General features: G+C 49.1%; 1 protein-coding gene across 1 annotated transcript in view; it reads left to right on the top strand.

The window, feature by feature from the left end:
• Positions 1-7556: 7556 nt before the first annotated feature.
• Positions 7557-18112, top strand: part of KIF13B (kinesin family member 13B) — a 161069-nt gene continuing 150513 nt past the window's right edge. Inside the window, exon 1 of the mRNA XM_044450339.1 lies at positions 7557-7662. Within this exon, the coding sequence (XP_044306274.1) occupies positions 7608-7662 (55 nt within the window). The 5' untranslated portion in view covers positions 7557-7607. The remainder of the gene's footprint in view (positions 7663-18112) is intronic.

Below are 18112 nucleotides of genomic sequence, written 5' to 3' on the forward strand. Positions count from 1 at the left end.
GTCACTGGAAATCGCTGGCTGAGCTCTCACCTGAAACACAACACACTATTTGGCCCTGGGCGAGTCACATCTCTCCTCCTCCAACATCTGGAGCACAGCAGGCCAGAGCATCTTGGAAACATCTCATCTGGAGGACATCTTGGAACGTTCCATCTTGGAAACTGAAACAGACCCCAAGAAGGAGCCCGAAAAACAACGGGCAACAATAATACCCTTGCATTATTGGGGTGAGGGGGCTCCACATCAGCAGAGGTAGCAACCCAGCTTCTCGATGTCCTTCCCAGGGTAGCTCCATGCAGATTGACTTGCTGCCGTCTGTTCCCAGTGCCACCAGTGCAGGGAAAACTGTTGCTAAATCGGAGTGATAATGCAGACTTCTCTGCCACAGCTGGTGTCGGGTCTGCCACTGCAGGGAGGGGCAGGGAGCCGGTGTGGGTTGGACTGGAGGGTGCAGATATCCACCGCAGAGAAAGCCCTCCTCCGAGTAGCCACCCTCCTAATTTCTTTCACGGAGGGTTCCCGGAGAAGGGCCTCCCCCGCCAATCTCAAGGGGCGGCTGGGCATATATGGATGCAAGTGCTCCTTCAGGTAACCAGGACCCAAGCCATTTAGGGCTTTATAGGTCATCAGCCGTGTCTCTCTTGGATGGGATCGGGTCCATTGGTGGAAGCATGTTGCCCAGCTTGAACTGTAAGGAGCTATTCATGGTGCCGTACCTATTTATTTATTCATTTATTTAGAATTTTTGTATGCCGTCCCATTGCATGAGCCTCGGGACGGCTTACATACAAGAAATAAACATAAAACAAGTAGTGCAGTTAAAATCCAGATTCACCCTGGCTGCAAATTAAAATCTATAGATGATTAAAAATTGTTAAAATATTGTTTAAATATAAAACGTCTTCCCCGGCACTGAAAAACAAATAACGATGGCGCCAGGCGGACCTCTCTGGGGAGCGCATTCCATAGATGGGGCGCCACCGCAGAGAAGGCCCTCCTCCGGGTGCTTTGCTTCCTGATGTCTCCCACAGAGAGTTGAACACCCACACGGATGGGGCCTCAACCACCTCCCAGGGAAGCCCATTCCACACCCTCGGAGTCCTGACTGTCAGGAAGTGCTTCCCGGCATCCACCCTAAAGCTCGGTTCCCTGAGCTTCGCTCCATTGGAATGCGTCCTGCCCTCCACTCCTAGAAGAGTAGGACTGCAAGGGGCCAGAGGGCCACTGGGTCTTGCCCCTTCTCAGTGCAGGATTCCCTCTCAGATAGCTGTCCAGTTGCACCTTGAAAAGGTCATGAGACACCTCTGCATGGCACCCCCTCACGTACCTGTATGTCGCCAACAGATCCCCTCCGAGTCTCCTCTTCTCCAGGCTGAAGAGACCCAGTTCCCTCAGTCTGGCCTCGTACGGCTTCCCCTGCAAACCAGCCACCAACCTTGTGGCCCTGCGCTGCACTGACTCCAACCTGGCTGTATCCTTCCTGTAACGAGGGGCCCAAAACTGAGCACAATACTTCGTATAGCTACAGCTTGGTGCATGCATTACGTCAAGAAAGCAACCTGTGGAATGAGGATGAATAAAGCACAGCCAGAGGGCGCAGAAACTAGAATTACAGTAATCATGCTAACGGGACAGAAATTAGAACAAATTGTTGTGTGAATACAGTGGTGTTGAGTTAGCGGTTTGAAGCTGGCATCCACAATCTATCAAGTGCGTTCTAAGATTGTGAAACATGCTAAACTAATCTGAGAAAAATGGCCACAGGAGGGGCTGTGGAATTGGTTTTGGGGCTGAGAATCCCACCAATTCCCCTGGATCCACTCTGTGGGGGCCGCAGGTGTGCATTCCGACCTACCGACAGATGCAGCGAGTTAAAATGAACCAAGCTGGATGCATTTGACCCAACGGGGTATCCTATCTGAGACAGGGTCCTCTCCTTTACCCGCGTGCCTAGTCACTTGTCTCCTCAAAGCTCCTTCTCCTGGAGGCTTTCTTTGCCCCGGTGTCTTAAGGGGAGCAGAGGCTTCTCAGGGGTGGCTCCATTCCTCTGGAACTCCTGGCCTCTGGAGGGCCTGAGGCACCAACACAGAGTTGCTTTCAGCCTCTCCTGAAAACATCTCATTTTGGAAAGGCTTCCTTGCTAGACCAACCAGTATTCGTATATTTTTCAACTGTTTTTAAAAGTGTATTTTATTCTTTTTATCTTTTTATTGTTCACCTCTCTGGAATATGTACACAGAGTAGAGAAATGATGCAAATATAGAAATAAAACTTTTTTAGGTTTCGGCGAAAACCACTAACGTATTCCATTTGGTTTTGTTGAGATGCATCTTTCACTGGTTTGGCGAAGTTCTGAGCAAGAAATGTCACTACTGTGTTTCCGGCCCGTGAAAGCTTCGGGCAACAACTGCCGAAAAAGTTAAGTCAGACACACTTGGTTACAAGCTGGTCCCACGTTTTCTGAGGAATTTCATGTTACAGAGGTAATCTAGTTTATCTAGGTAATCTAAACTGGAAACTTGCTTCCATTTGGAATATAAATCGTAGGCAGAAGACAAAGGGGCTAAGCACAGCCCAGGTCCTGATCCATATCATATCCTATATAGTTCCTTCTGAGTAAAAAAAAAGGGGGGGTGTCAGAAATGACCTACATGTTGCATTAATTTGATCCTCAGCAAGTCTGGGTGGGGTTGTGAGCTGCTTCCAAAACTCAAAACGATCCTTTAAAAAGGCAGTTTTTGGAGATACCCACAGATGAGCTAGAGCTCCAAATAGCCTTCTACCAAAGCTGAAGAGATGCTTCTGCGCATGTGCAGAGCTGACTCCAAGCTGAAAACTTCTGGCTTAACCCTCCGCATGGCTTTTTCCGCTGGAGAGCAAGAGGGCGTGGAAGGGAAGGCTCCTCCACCTGTGCCCCCCCCCACGGGCCCAAGGACAAGGTCTCGCACCCGCTCTTCCATCCCAGGAAACTCTTCCACTCCTTCCAAACAGCCTGACTCAACTGCTTGGCCTGAGAAACCTCACGAGGCAGAGCTGAAGGGGCTTCAAGGCTCTCCCCATCCCGTTCCTCCTCCTCCTCTTCAGAACCTGATGAAGATGATGATGATGATGATTATAACATTTCTATGCCGCCCCTTACCGAACCCTCGGGGCAGCTTACAACACAATAAAATACATTGAAATACAATAGAACATAATAAATTACCATTAAATACAAAAATACAAAAAATACATTGCATTATAAACATAATAATATAAAATTAAAATTATCAGTATTCAGATTCCTGCTGAACAGTTTGCAATGGGAGAGAGACGGGTGGGCTGGAATGAATGAATGAATGAATGAATGTACCACTGGTGAACAGAGGTGGCCTCGCAGCAACTTTTGGAGAACAGAAATGTTGCATGCGGCGCCTGATCCTGGATCTTCCCTTACCTGTGTGAGTTGAAGAAAAGGCAGACAAGTAGCGTGGGGGCCCCAATCCCCCCGTTGCTTTGCGTGGTGGGGAAAAGGCATGAAGGATCACGTCGCACACGAGGAATGTGTGCTTGAGTGCCCAGTGTGTGTTCACACTCTACTTGTGCTCGTCGAGAGGGTCGTGAAAACCTAGCCCCATTCAAAGACGCTCCTCAGCATTTCCTGACAGTCGGGACCCCGAGGGTGTGGAATGGGCTTCCCCGGGAGGTGGTTGAGGCCCCATCAGTGCGGGTGTTCAAGGATAGGCTGGACATGCGCATGGTGGGCATGTCGTGAGCAGAGCCGGGGGTCAGACTAGATGGCCCAGGAGGACTCTTCTGACTCGCTCTGTTTCTATGTTTCTCTGGGTGGGTCACAGAGATGGAGGTTGTAAAGCAGTTTATATATTTATGCAAAGAGCACAAAATGAAGTCAAACTGTTTTAAGTGCCTTAGATTTTAAGTGGGGCAGCTGAATACAAAAAAGTGGACTTAGGAAGCTTGGATGGATCCCTGGATGATCAAGAATCCATGAACAGCTCTGCTGCCTGAGGCATGCTGGGAGTTGTAGGCCTTTTTCATGCTGGAAGTTGTTGTAGGATCTTTTTTGTCTAGACTTGCATAGATTGGTGCCCCAATCCCAATGTTTTAAGACCTGACTGTTTTAATTGGGATTTTATTATTAGTCACATTTTTAGGATGCTGTGTCTTTATTTTTTTTACATTTTGTATCATCAAACCGTCCCGAGACTTTGGTAATGGGTCAGTCTAGAAAAGTTTTAAATAAATAAAATAAAATAAATAATGCGACCTTTTTTTATTTTGGAGAGCAAAACGGAAAGATGTTCTCCTATGTCTCTTATCCACCTCATGTTTATTTCTGGTAATTAGTTACAAATGCATGCTTACGATTTTTACGGAATTCATTCAAGTAAAATGGTTTGATAACTTTATATCCAGTAGAGGCTCCCTCTTTCTTTTGATCTAATGCAGTGGAAAACGATTTATCCAAAGAAGCGTCCTTACTAACAAAAGCAAAAGGTCCCACTTTTATTGGAAGCGGGAGCATCTTCTCCTTTCTCCACCAGGTGGCGCCACACCCTTCCTTTGGGGATCCTAAAATCTCAGGAAACGACCCTCGCAGTCTTCCCAGATCTTAAACAGAGTTACTTGGACCTAATCCTTTGATCTGAATGCAAGACTACCAAAAAGATTGGATATATTCAACATCAGTGACGCTGACCTGTGCACTTTTGAGTGGAGAAAATCTACAACTCTCAGCTGAGACTTTATTTCCCTTTAAACATACATTGGATTGTATCCTAAATTGTTCAGAAGAAAGCAGCATAGGCTAAGAATATCTGTAGGAGTTATGCATTTATTTATTAAATTTGTTTAAAAGCTTCCCATGCTCTCTGGGTGACCGTTACAATAAAATTACCAATATAAATAAAATAAAACAATAATACAAAAGATAAAATAACATTTAACACATGGAAATAACACATATCTATATACCTGAATCATTATAGCAAGGTTACCAGCCCAGGTTAAAGAATTATGCTGTTGTGAACTGCCATGAAAGCTTCGGCTGTTGAGCGGTATAGAAATTAAATAATTTTTTTAAGAAAAAGGATTCGAGGCTATTACATGAATATACCATTTGACTGTTCATTCCAGTAGGAACAACCCACTCACTGACCTGACTTCTCCTAAATTTTCTCCCGCAGGTAAGAGAGCTAACTCCTGCCATAACAAACTGACATCTGTATTTCCCGGAGAGACACAGAACACACCAAAAAGCGGGATAAGAGCCCTGAGCTACACTGCAGGGCTGTTGGGCTCCCTGGGTTGCACACGCTGATTCAGCAGGGCAACCCTGCCTTCATTACTAAGTGCGTGATTCAGGGCTGCACCCTCGCACAAACACCTCCTTCTCAGGCCAAGCCCAGGTAAGCAGCTGGAAATTAGACCATCATCTGTCCCATTGTTCCGTCCCTTCCTTCCACGCTTCCATTCGTCAGCAAAATACGGCAATTTTTCCACTCAGGGTTAGGAAAGGAAGGCGTATGATTTATGTCAGCCAGTGAGGTGACTGATCTGTGTCACTGTGTTGATCCCACCAAAAAATTCAACATCCTGAAAATCTCATTTTTTTGTTCTTCTGCAAAGGGCAAGTTTCCAGCCCATAAGACAAGAACCTAAAAAGACCCCTGAGGCCGGATCAGGCCGAAGGTCCATCTATTCCAGCAAGTTGTTTACAGAGGTCAGCCAGCTTCCAACAGGGAAGATATACGTGGGGCTTGGGTGCCACACACGCTTCCGCCCAGGTTTCCTAGCAATGGGAATACCGAGGCTGGAGCATGCAGTCATGCATACAGTCATGAGGACTAGTAACCTTGGATAGCTGCCTCCTCCTTGAACTTCTGCAACCCCCTTTGAAAGCCATCCAAAGCAGGCCCCAGCACTACTTCTTGCGGAAGGGAATCCCATGGCTTGGCTGCCCACTTACAAAAGTTAGAGAAAGCCTTGGGTGGAGTGAGCTGCACTGGGTGAAATTTGCGAAGCCGGACAGGGTGAGGGCCTGGTGTAAATACGGAGCAAAGGGCTGTGCCCAGAACAGGCCGGCGGTGATTCCTGAGCCGACTTTCCAGCATCTGCTGGGAGAAGGGAGTTCTGCGGCACCTCGTCCGACAAAAGGACCTGCGGATGCGCAAAATCAGCAGGTAGGGAACCGCAGACGTCGAGAAGTGACGTCGCCTGGATTTAGATGCCCATTCAGGGAACGAGACTTCACCCTGAGCTGGACCGTCTCCTGCGGCACCACCTGCTGTGGGTGGGCAGATGCTCTCAGTCCTGAGTCAGGCCAGCACTTCCCAGGAGCCCCCCGGAGTTCATCCTCCTCCTCCTCCTCCTCCTCTTCCTCACCCAACCTGCTTCTTCGCCCGCTTCTTGTTCCGCCCCAGAAGGAAGCAACGCTGAGCAGGAGGAGCGAAAGAGGCCGTGTGTCTTTGCCGGTGTGTCTTTGCTGGTTTCACGTCTGGTTCTTTCTCCACTGGGGCCCCCAGAGCTTTTAAACCGGGAACGCCAAGGGCTGAGCCTGGCTCCTTCGGCAAGCGGAGCTCAGGTAGACATGGATTCCTCGCCCAAAAAGGGACCACGGGTCACCAAAAGAGAGGGCACCGATCTGCATACGTGCTCGGGGTGGGTGCTTACAAGTCATCAAAGAAGCGGAAATGCATTTTAACCCCCACCAGTTAAAAAGAGAGAGAGAACAGACAGCAACATGTGTTCTGTTTGCATGTGTCGATCTCTATGTACGGAAACAGATTGAGAAATAATTATGATCACGTAGAGATAAAAGACGAGTTGTGTGTGCGCACCTTAGTTTCAGGTGCCTGGGAAGCACTGAAATCATTGCCTCAGCTCCGTGGAGGCAATAAATCTCTTTTATAGGCTTTCACCCTTGGGGCAGTGAGAGACACACCTGAATGCCACTCCAGGCCAATAAAATGAAATAAAATAAAATTGTGGTTATGGTGGATTTTTACTGCTTAGCGATGCTTCTTTTATGGTGCATATACAATCTTGGGCGGATTACACCCTTAAGGGCGGCCACATTTCTTTGTCTAGCAGTTCATCCCTGCATAGAGAAATCTAGCATGTCAAGGAAGGGGTTACTTTTCTACATGCAGGAAGACACACGTCTCTCTCACCGTGACTCTTCCACAGGTTGGCAGCTGGGCTTGGGCCTCGACAAAAGGGGAGCGGCCCCGCCACGCCCGCAAACAATGTGACCCAGACTACAGTCCCCAGGACGCACTGCGCCCAGGGCCCAAGGCGCGCAGGCGCCGAAGTCGCTCCCTGGGCCCGGACTGCAGCTCCCAGCGGCCTCCGCGCCGCCCTTCGTCGCTGACCGGCGCGAGTCCCCCGGCGCCGCGTAGACTCCACTTCCCGTCAGGCCACGGGGCAGCGCCCCCTACGGCGGCCGAGCAGGGCCAGAACGCGCGCACGCGCGCAGGGCACGCCGGGAGGTGTAGTCCTCGTGGGAGGGGTTCTCGCGGGCCCCCGCCCCGGCCGCGCTCCGCCCCCTCGCCCTCGCCTTCGCTCTCCGCCGAGGACAGACGCCCGCGGAGCCGCGACCAGGCGCGATGGGGGACTCCAAAGTGAAGGTGGCGGTGCGGGTCCGGCCCATGAACAGGCGGGGTGAGTGGGGCGCCCCCGGGCCTGGGCGGGCGGGGGGACCCAAGCCCGGGGGGACAGGCGGACCCCCGCCCCGGAGGCGCGGGCTCCCCCCAGTCAACCAGATGTGGGGGGGAGTGAGTGGCGCCCCCGCGGGACGCCCCCTTTTTCTTCCCCCCGAGGACGCGGGAGGAGGTGACACGCCGCTTGACTCACCTGCGGGGGAGCTGGGGGGCGAGGGGGCCCCCCAGAAATGGGGGGAGGGGGAGGCACCCCTCGATTCGCGGGTGGGAGGCACACGCGGAGGAAGCGTGGGGAGCTCCCCCAACCCCGTCAGCGATCTGGGACGGGAGGCATGGGGGGGGGCGGAGAAAGAAGGGGGATCTGTAACCCAAAGCAGGTGTGCGGGGGGTCAAGGAGAAAGAAGAGCCCCTCCCCCGGCACCCCAAGGGTGAATGAGGGTCGAAGACGGGCAGAGAGGAGACCCTTCCGTCCAGCTGCAGGAGGGGGGCTGTTGGAGCGGAGGGGGTGAGGGAGCCCACCCCAGATGCTGTGTGGGGAGGAAGGGCATGGTCCCCCCAGGGTGCCGAGAGGCACTGGCAGAGCGGCAGGTGGAATCGGAGTGCCGGGGGCAGCACCCTATGTGGGAAGGGGGTGTGCGTCCCAAATACATGGGAAGGGAATCGCCCTTTCAAAAGAGGGCAGGGAGAAAGAAGGGTCGCTTCCTCACCCCCCCCCCCCAAATCTTGGGGGGAACCTGGTGCGATCCTGCCCAGCAAAACCGCCGTTTGTGCTCACCCCAGTCAAGCGTGGGGGGCTTCTACGTTTGAGCGAGCCCCCGTCCAGCGGGAAGGGTCACAGGGCGAGACGCTTGTTCGCACACTTTGGGAGAATGGCGGTCAGGCTTGGGGGGCACGGAAGTTCTGGGGTTCGGTGCCATGGCAGGAGGGGGCCTCGGACAGCCAGCCAAGCTGCCCAAGTGGCTGTTCTGGCCCGGGTGGATTCTTGCTTTGCCTGCGCAGGGGGCAGCTCTGCGTGCATCCCAGTTTCCCAGCGTGGGGCACCGGGTGGGCGAGCGACTCGGGAGGAGTGACAGCCAGCTCTGGAGAGGAACTGGCTAATGTGCCCCCGTCAGCAGCCTCTCTGGGTGATGGGTGAGGGCAAGCACTCCCTCCTCTTCCAAAGGAACCGTTTCTCAACCCGGTTTGGGGAGCTGGAATAATATAGGGAGAGAACCTCGGGGGTGACAGAAGAAAGGCGCCTTAGTTGCACCTTGAGAGCAGGGATAACCAGGAGGTGTGTTCTCCCCCCCCCCCTTTTTCTCATAACGCTCTTTCCCCTACTGCGTTGCCTTTCCCCCTCCTCTTGTCAATTCTTCGCATCTGCGCCTTGTCTCAGCGCTATAATATTTATTCCTGCTGACCCGAACTGCACACTAACCGAAAATACTCAGATTCTTCCCGTGGGCAGTGACCTCTCTCGATGGAAATCGAGCACAATGATTGAATTTGTTCCTAGCCGACACATTAGGAAGTGTCTGTGCACACGCAGGTGCAATATGAAACTCGTAGGGTTGCAAGGCATGTTTTGCTGGCTGGTTTTCCACAGGTATCGACATGGCATGGGGTAATAAGTAGGTCCACGGACTGAAGGGAGGACGTCCCATAATAAGGTGCACCCGATTGAGGTACATCTTATTACGAGGTGTGTCCCCTGGAGTTACGCATGGGGTGACATTCCCTGGTCATATTTTAAAAAGGAAGGGGAAGTCGCAAGTGTTTACACGGTGTAAAAATGCTTACACGGGTATTACATTACTAGCTTGGGTGCATCAACTGCATTTTTACAGGTGTGTTTTCACCACCCGAGGTGACCCTGCAGGTTAGGTAGCATGTCCCATTCCTCCTGCACCGTCTTCTGGGGAATTCCACCCGAAACCCAGGGCCTTCCCCATGTCCCACACACGAACATCGGCCAGCTCTGAACATTGCTTCTTGCATGAAACCCAGGGGAAGGGGAATTAGTATTTCCAAGAAATATTGTTACACTTTGTATTTGACAAGAAGACTCTTGGGTGCTCGGTTGTTTGCTGTGCTGGAACCGGTGGTTAAGAAACCAACCCGGGAAGCCCCACGTTCCTCTCCTGAGTCAGCCATGAGCTCTTGCTTTCCTTTGTAAGGTAAGCTCAGCCTGCTGTGTGCTGTGCTTAGGAGAGAGTTTGCTCACCTTAAGGGGTTACTGTAATGTTTAGAAGAAGATTGTGTTCTTGGAAGGTGTAAATTGTTACGGGATTATTTATTTACTCTGCTGGGTGGCTTGCTGAAGTTTTTCTGGGATCTTTTACTCCCTTGTTTTCTGAAGTTCATTCTATTAGCTGTGGAGTCGAATGCACCTGAGGGCAGGGCGGACAGGTTTCTGTGCTGAGCCTGGGGAATTGCATGCACATCTGTTTCCTTATAACTTATTGATGTGCTGCTTCTGCAACATTTACGCTTGAGGGCTTGCATAAGATGATCCCTCTTCTGAATAACTTATATTTTGCATGAGCCTTCGGGCTTGTCGCACCGGAAGTCAAATAAGTATTAGATTAGACTCTGAACAACAGCTTTATCTATCTCCTCCCCGCCTCTTTAGTGAGGCCTAGTAAGTGACCCCCGAGCAGCAAGAGCCAGTGGCTGGAAGGCGGGACCAGGATGGGGAAGGTCTGGCTTCATAGAAACAAAACTAGTCAGGAGGGACCTCCTGGGCCATCTAGTCTGACCCCCAGCTCCAGCCGGCTCCGCTTGGGCAATCCCCAACATGTGGTTGTCCCTTCTGTCCCTGCTTGGCCATGAAGCTCACTGGTCGCCTTTGGGCAGTCCCTGATGCTTCGCCCAGTCCACTTCACAGGGTTGTTGTGAGGATAAAGAGAGGATTCTGTAAGCCACCTTGGGTTTTGTGCAAGAATGGTGGGAGGTGATTACGAATCTTTGACTTGGTCTCTGATGTAGAATATCAGACCTGCAGCGAACAGGCAGTTCTGCCAAGCTTATGGAGGAAGAGGAGAGCAAGGGTCCGCAGTGTCCTTCCAGAGCGTGGTCGCCACACTCTCCTCCTTGCTCCCGGCTCCAAACTGCTGGCACAGATGTTGGTGTCTGGCGGAAGGACTGCAGGGCAGCCGACAGGCGCGGTGATGGGCTCTGGAGTGGAAAGTTGCTGCGGGTCAGGCAGACTTTGTGGCTGGAGGCGGGTGGCTTGCTCCATCTCTGTGGCGGGTTCTGCTCAGTGCTCGGTCACAAGGATGCATCGTCTTCTCCCCTCTCCAAAATGATGTGCGCTTGCTCGCTCGCTCGCTCGCTCTCCACCCCTTATAGAGGGAGCTCACCGGATCTGTTTGGCAGCCTGTGCGTGTAAAATAAATAAGCTGGTGATCGGCGTAGGTTCAGACGTCGGAAGAGCTGTGCCGGCAAAGAGTCACCGCTCTTGACTGGAGAGTATTGTTCCAGTGCAGGTGTAATACCGTGCTGCTCTTGCTATAAAGGCATGGAGCTGGTCAGGTTGGAAGGGGGAAGGAGCGCAAGGACCCCGCACCCTGTACTGCTTCCCATTTTGCATCTTCTCTCCTTCCCAAATTTACAACCTCGGGATGCAGCTGCTGTGCTTCTTTCTGCCAGCGGGCAGTGGGGGGATCGCACCCACAGCCCCCCTCCCTTGCAGCCTCAGCAGGGGGGCCCCAAAAATCCTTTGGACCACGAGACCAGAGGACTGTTCTTGAAAAACACAGAGCAAAATAAGAATGTGGTGATAGAGCCTCTTCACGTGCCATCAAACTATCTCCGTTTTATATCTCTGCGCGTGAAATGAAACTTGATAACTTCTTTAACAAGTGAATTTTTAAGGGGAGATTTGTTTGCGTCAGATCCTGAATCGATACCACTTCTGTTGTGGCTGAGCGTAATACCAGGAAATCATTTCCAAGGGACAGTGCCCCGTGCAAGCCATTGTTTATCTGAAGAACATGGCTTCAGTGTGTTGGACTGCAAATATTTGCATTCCCCGGGCCTGAACGTTCAGATCTCCAGCATTTTGACTTTCTGTTTCACCTTCAGAAAGAACTGGCTAGGAGAGGGTGTCAGTCCGTTTGCCAGAAATATTCGTTTTGGGTGTCCATTTTCCAGCTCGCTGAATGATATTTGAGCGTGAGCATCAGGGATTGCATTCACCTCTCTTCTCCCCTCTTCCATATGCCAAATCTATTTAAGTTAAACAATTGTTTTCTTTTATGCTCAAAACAGGGAATTCACCTCAGGTTCTAGTTTGGGGCTGAATAGGGACTGAACTTTAACCAGGATCGGTATGCTAGGAACCTGGTGGGTGATGGTGGACCATATAGTCCTGACACTCATTCCTGGCTGCTAGTTTATGGTTTTGCAAGCTGAGAAATGCACAAAAACCGGGCCACTAAAACATAATTTGAGTCTGTAAAGATCTGGAAGATTTAATCGGAAGGAGCCAAGTTCTGTGCGTGTTTCTCTGCAGCTTGCAGAAATGTTTATAAGGTAGCCTGGAGACAGAGAAACTCATGTGTGGAGAAATGTTTTGTGAAGGAGTATTTTTCACAAGGTCGGTACCAGCAGGTGCAAACCCACACGAGTTGCTCTCCATCGATACGTGACGTACTTGATTTCGCATCAAGAGAGCAGTGTGCTTTCGGCGTTTCTGAGCTGCAGAGTGCTCTCTGTCCGGTGACCATTATGTGAAGGACAGTTTTGTTCCACGTGTGTGGTGTCCGAGTGAGCCTTGTTAAGAAAGACAGATCCAAGTCACCAACTGTGTGACTGCACTCTGATATAACGCTAAACTAGGACTCCCAGCTACATGAATGAGCCCTTCCGGTGTTTCCGCTCCATGATCAGAAGCTTTTGCACCAGATGTATTTGAATGGAGGATGCTGGGAATTGTAGTCCAATGCAGCCGGAAGACACCGGGTGGTTGGGCAAGGAAGGGTTGGGAAAACAAGCCAGTGTTGCCCCTGCTTTCTGGTCCTGGCTTGTTTCCTGGTGGCTCCTAAGTTTTATCCTCTGCTATCCACCAAGTAGCACCATCAGCCAATGGGCCCCCGCTCCCAGAATAACTCTCATGCCAGGCAAGTCCAGGTTAGTCCTGAGGTATGTGTACAGTGCTCAGTTCTTAGGCGTGTGTTTGGTGAGGCTGAGATGGCTCTCAGCCGACACCTTAATTCAAGCTTATTTGTTTGACCCCGGTTGACACTTAGTTTGGAGAAAATCTTTTTCTACCCCGTCTGGGTTGCTCTTACAGCATCCCTTCTCTTGCTTGTTTTCTCAAGGCTCAACTCACACTTCCCATTGTAAATGAGGGTGTTTTTGTTGTTCATTTTCTCCCAGCTTGAGAAAGGCAGTGCACGTGGGAACAAGGTGCTGCCTAAAATTGAGAATGCCCCCTCAAGTTCATATATTAATCAGAGTGGGTTGGCCAGCCTCACTTAGGAATAACCACACTTCTCGTTTTGCACTTAACAACAAACCACAGTTAGTCTGAAACCGAAGCGAAAGCCCTTGATTGGCTTGTGGCCCTGTGTGTATGAACCCAGAGGTTGCGGCTTTCCCATTCTTGTTTGCCTGGATGTTGCATTTGGCCATGTCCGCTGGAGATGATGGGAATTGTAGCCGAGGAACTTGTGAGCGCCCCATGTTTGGACAGGTAACTACGATTTGGACAACCACGCGTTGGGGAATACATGAGTGGAGCCGGCTGGAGCTGGAGGTCAGACTAGATGGCCCAGGAGACCCCTTCTGACTCACCTGCTTTATGTTTCCAAGTTTAGCGCAGCATATTTAGTCTTTGCTGCATCAGCGAACCATAAAATGAGGGCTATAAGGCTAGGTCTGGATTGACAGCCCCCGAGTCGCTGGCCTACAGAGACCTGGGGCTGGCGGGGAATGAAAGAAGGTTGGGTCCTGATGGGATTTTACTCGTCTGTGTTTGTGCCGCTTCTTAATCATACAGCGCACGCCGCATTCCATGGTTTCTCCAGAACCAGTTTGTAGGAGATGGTTAACACCCTTTCCTGTACACCTTGTGCTTCTGTTGCTGTTGTGTTGAGCACTTCCGAAAGGCGGGGAGCAAATATGTGATTATAAGCAGAAGGTTTTTTATGGCAAGCGCCGAACCTCCTTTGTCAGAGTAATTATGCTTACAGACAAAGTGGCCGACTCAACCACCCGCTGGCCATATGAGAAAGCCCAGTAAATTCGGTCCTCAATTAACCTTTTTAAAACAGGGAAGATTTAACACAGTATATTAATTAGTGTTGAGTGCCCCGCGCCCATCAACGAAGTCACACGGCCGAAGTAGTGAAATCTCGGGAAACTGTGTGATGCAGGAAGAAAGCACGTGGCTATGTAGTTTTTTCGATGTGCTTAAAATAGAGCAGGGACTGACAAAGGCTTGTGATCACAGACGTCTCTGCTCTCTGTTGCGGTTGTGAGGTAAAGGCGCTTGGCTTGCAAGAATGCTGCTGGGTCATTTTAAAAGACACTCTTGAGCCCCCCTGTGTCTCCATGTCACTGGGGCTGCACACTAAGCAGGTCCTTGCCATTTTTTGCTTTTAACCAGCGCAACCGGAACCTTCTGGATTTAACAGCAACCGGAACCGTTCACATTGCTAGATAAAGGATTGTTAGGATACAGGAATTTAGAGCATAAGGATACCTTCCAGTGTCAGGTCAACAAATGTTAAGTCCTGTTGTTAGTAGCATTGGATAAGCAGTGCAGAAATGTTTTAACCTTATTTGTAAGATTTAACGTTGCTTTTTCACAAAAGCATCTGGGGCTCAAAAGTCGCTTTTACATTTCTGTTCCTGCCTCCTCCACAACAGGGCTCAGGGTTCCACCTTTTAGGTTTCTAACTCGCCTGTCTGTGGTGATCTGAGCACGAGTTTTCCAGTTGATGTACTCATGGATAATTAACAAACTAATTACCACGGTCTGAAAATTTTATGGACTTTTATTGTAATGTAACATTTGGAAAGAGCATCACAGGCCAGATAGAAGCACTGGGTGAAGCTTTTCTGCTCCAAACCCCCCCTCCCCATTTCTCTGTCAAATATTGCTCAAATAAGATCAAGATGACTGGTTTCAGAATCCTTCTGCCCATATACTTGGAAGTAAATTCCTTTGGTCTAAATGGGACTTACTCTCAGGAAACTGCAGTGCATTGCAGCCCAAGTCATTGAAACTGTAGAAGAAATCCTCTTTTTTACTTTGAGAGCAATCCAGTGACAATGTCTCCTGCACAAGCCACATTCTTAGCCGGGGATGGAGCTGCAGCAAGAATGCTTGCAAAAGCCGCATGTGTTGGCAGAGGAAATTGAGGGGCATGTGGTTATCTCATTTTAGATTTGGTTTCCCCTAATCAGTGGTGATACTTCGGCATCTTTTTTCCTCTCTCTCTCTCTTTAATGCCAGCTCGCATCTGTTTATAGCAACAAGACTTAATTCCAGAATAAATAAGGCATAATTTTTAAAAATATCTGCAGGGAAACTCTACTTCAAGCATTTATGGTCAGGCCAAATTTGACCCAAATGTTCTGTCTTTGTGGTTTTCAGTCTTAGGAATCCTGAGGTCTTTCAGAAGTTGATCGATGCACGGTGGCTGGGTGGGAGACTTTAAGAGGACAGACTAGCTCAGACTTGTTTCTCCACCGTGACTGATTTTTTCCTTCAGTGGCCAGCTGCAGGAGAGTCACATATATTTACATGCTCTGAGCGGGGCAGCACCTGGACCCAACTGGTGAAGGATGCTCGCATGCCTCAAGCCGCATCCTGGAGTCTTCTGCTATAGTGGAAGTCTCACGCTACAGCCATGAAAAAGAGGTTGCTGGTACCTGGATGGATCCTAGCTATTCTTCCTCTTGCTTTTCAGCGCAGGACAGCCAACAGTTAGTTGCTATCCAGGGTAACCTTCATGGGGTTTATTTATTAGTAATATTTATACCCCGTCCTGTATGCAAAAGCATCTCAGGACGGCTTACAGAAAGCAAAACAAACAATCCAACAATTAACAATAATAAAAATATACATAAAACCAACACTAGCATATCACAAGTGAAGACAAAACCAAAACAGAATCAGAATCAAAAGCAGGAGCAAAATCAAAATGCGACTGTAAATAGTTAAAACCGGATTAAAATTCCCAGCCCTTAAAATGGTGGGTGAATAAAAGGGTTGCTGTAAAAACGAATAGGATGCCTACCAAGCATTCTGTACATGCTTAAGAGTATTATAGAATTCGAGACAGCCATGTGGTTGAGAATTGACAACCGTGGTGAAAGAAGATATTGACTTTTATCCAACTTGGAGATTCTTTCCTTTAATATTGGTTAAGAGAAACAGGACTTTGTAAGAAATGGATGGATTGATTTTACTGATGAAGGAGAAAGAAGGTAGTGACTTCTATCAAATTTGGAACTTTTTCTATTGGCTGGAGAAACGGGACTTGGTTTAGATCTAAAGATGTTTTCAAGTTATTATAAATGGATTTGAATGTGATCATAGAATGTTAAAAGATACGTAGTAAGGGGCCGACCCAGTAAGTTCGATGTATGTGATGATGGATGTTTTTAGGATTAGTTTAACATTTTAATAAAATTTATTTAAAAGAAAGAGGAATTGACAACCGTGGTAAAGATGGTACAAGGCGGGGGCGACCACAAGCGGTGCTCCGGGTACTTTGCTCTGCGGCTCTCTTCCATCCCAGCTAATGGTGAAGAGTGATGTGGACTGGCTGGTTATAATTCTGGGGCTTAGTCAAATTCACCGTCGCACACTTGGCCATTTAGCTGTCTCTTTTGCACCATCTTTGAAGATAAAACACTTGATAAAATCAGTCACATCATGGGGGATCCATTGTTCCGGTACTGCACCGACACTGCCCGTTTTCTGTTCTGCTGAATTTCTTTGTTGTAGGATGAGGAATTGCACCATGACTTCAGCAAAAGATGTTTGGAATGATTTATGCTACGGATTCCTAAGCTGGCATCCTAAAATAAATGTTTAGATCTTAACATTGCCAAATAACCACATGAGCAGAAAAGATCAAAGGTGTAGAGGGAGAACCTCTTGCCTAGATTTCGTTAGCAACTTGTTTAGAGTCATTGGTTTGGAATGCGCCCTGTCCCAGATTTAGTATATTCTTAAAATGACCAGGTAGCCAGACAGAGGTATGCCTTCTTAGGCGGCGGCTGCCCCTGCCCCCCCGCCTGCCGCCGCCGGTAAAACCAGACTTTGTGCGGGGGGGGAACATGAGACAGAAAAGGTGGAGTCCCTCTGAAAGGTGACAATGAAATATAGGAGTGTTATTCTCATGCCAAATTAGAACCTTGTATGTAGAATTTCCCTGCGTTCCTTTGGACTGTGTTGTCTCCAAATGGACTTCAGATTGTTTCTAGTAAATATTTCCCAAGGCAGTGAGAACCGGGTCCTCCTGGTTTACCCAGAATGTAACACACTGATTCCATTGTGGGTCTCAGCTTTCCGCCCCCAACTCCCCATTTTACTTTTCAGGGTAAAACTAAAGCTCCCATCATCCCCAGCCAGCATAGTAAATGCTTGGGGTTGTAGTGCAAACATCTGGAAGAGTGGGGAGGCTGTCTTTATCTCGTTTAGGCAGATTGGCAGCTAAGAATAGCTCTCTCGTGACGAGGTTAACTTTTCAATGAACCAAATCCCTTCTGTTCAAAATCCTTCCCTTGTGCCGTGGGTGGCACTGCTCTGCTCTGTAAGGCAGGATGAGGGAGGAGATGCCGTGGTATGAAATTCAGTGGTGAGTTTCTCAGGATCATTGCACTGGGCTAAGAAATCCCTGAATTCTTGAGGACTAGCGTCATGGGTTTTGAAGGTTTTTGGTGTCTCGAGATTTCCCCAGCCTCACCGTGGAGCCATATACAAGAATTCAGTCTCCCGTATTCATAAGCTTCTAGTAGCCCTGACTTCAAATCCTAATTAGCAGTAGATCGATGGTGGGAGGGCTAACAACCCGCCAGGTGCCACCGGGTTTCCGGAATGCCTGTCCAGGTGACGGCACTAGAAGTCAGCCTGCCATCTTTCCTGTCCCCTCCTGTCTCTGGTTTGGCTGTGTCCCCAAAGCCTCGTCTCCCTTATTTATTATTTATTTATTAGAACATTTCTATGCCGCCCCTTGCCGAAGCCTCGGGGCGGCTTACAACACAATAAAATACAAAAAAAATACAAAAATAACAATATAAAATTAAAATTAACAATGTAAAATAAATAAAAAATATAAAAGATATAAAAGAAGTTATAAAAGAAAAGAAAAGAAAAGAAAAGAAAAGAAAAGAAAAGAAAAGAAGTCGCCCTGGCCAGATAAATAAGTAAATATTGTTAACAATTAAAATGACGCTTAAATAAAAAGGTCTTCGCCTGGCGCCGAAAAACAAATAACGACGGCGCCAGG

This window comes from Varanus komodoensis, unplaced genomic scaffold (genome assembly GCF_004798865.1).
Source record: "Varanus komodoensis strain SLA01 unplaced genomic scaffold, ASM479886v1 scaffold64, whole genome shotgun sequence".
Taxonomy (NCBI): Eukaryota; Metazoa; Chordata; class Lepidosauria; order Squamata; family Varanidae; genus Varanus; species Varanus komodoensis.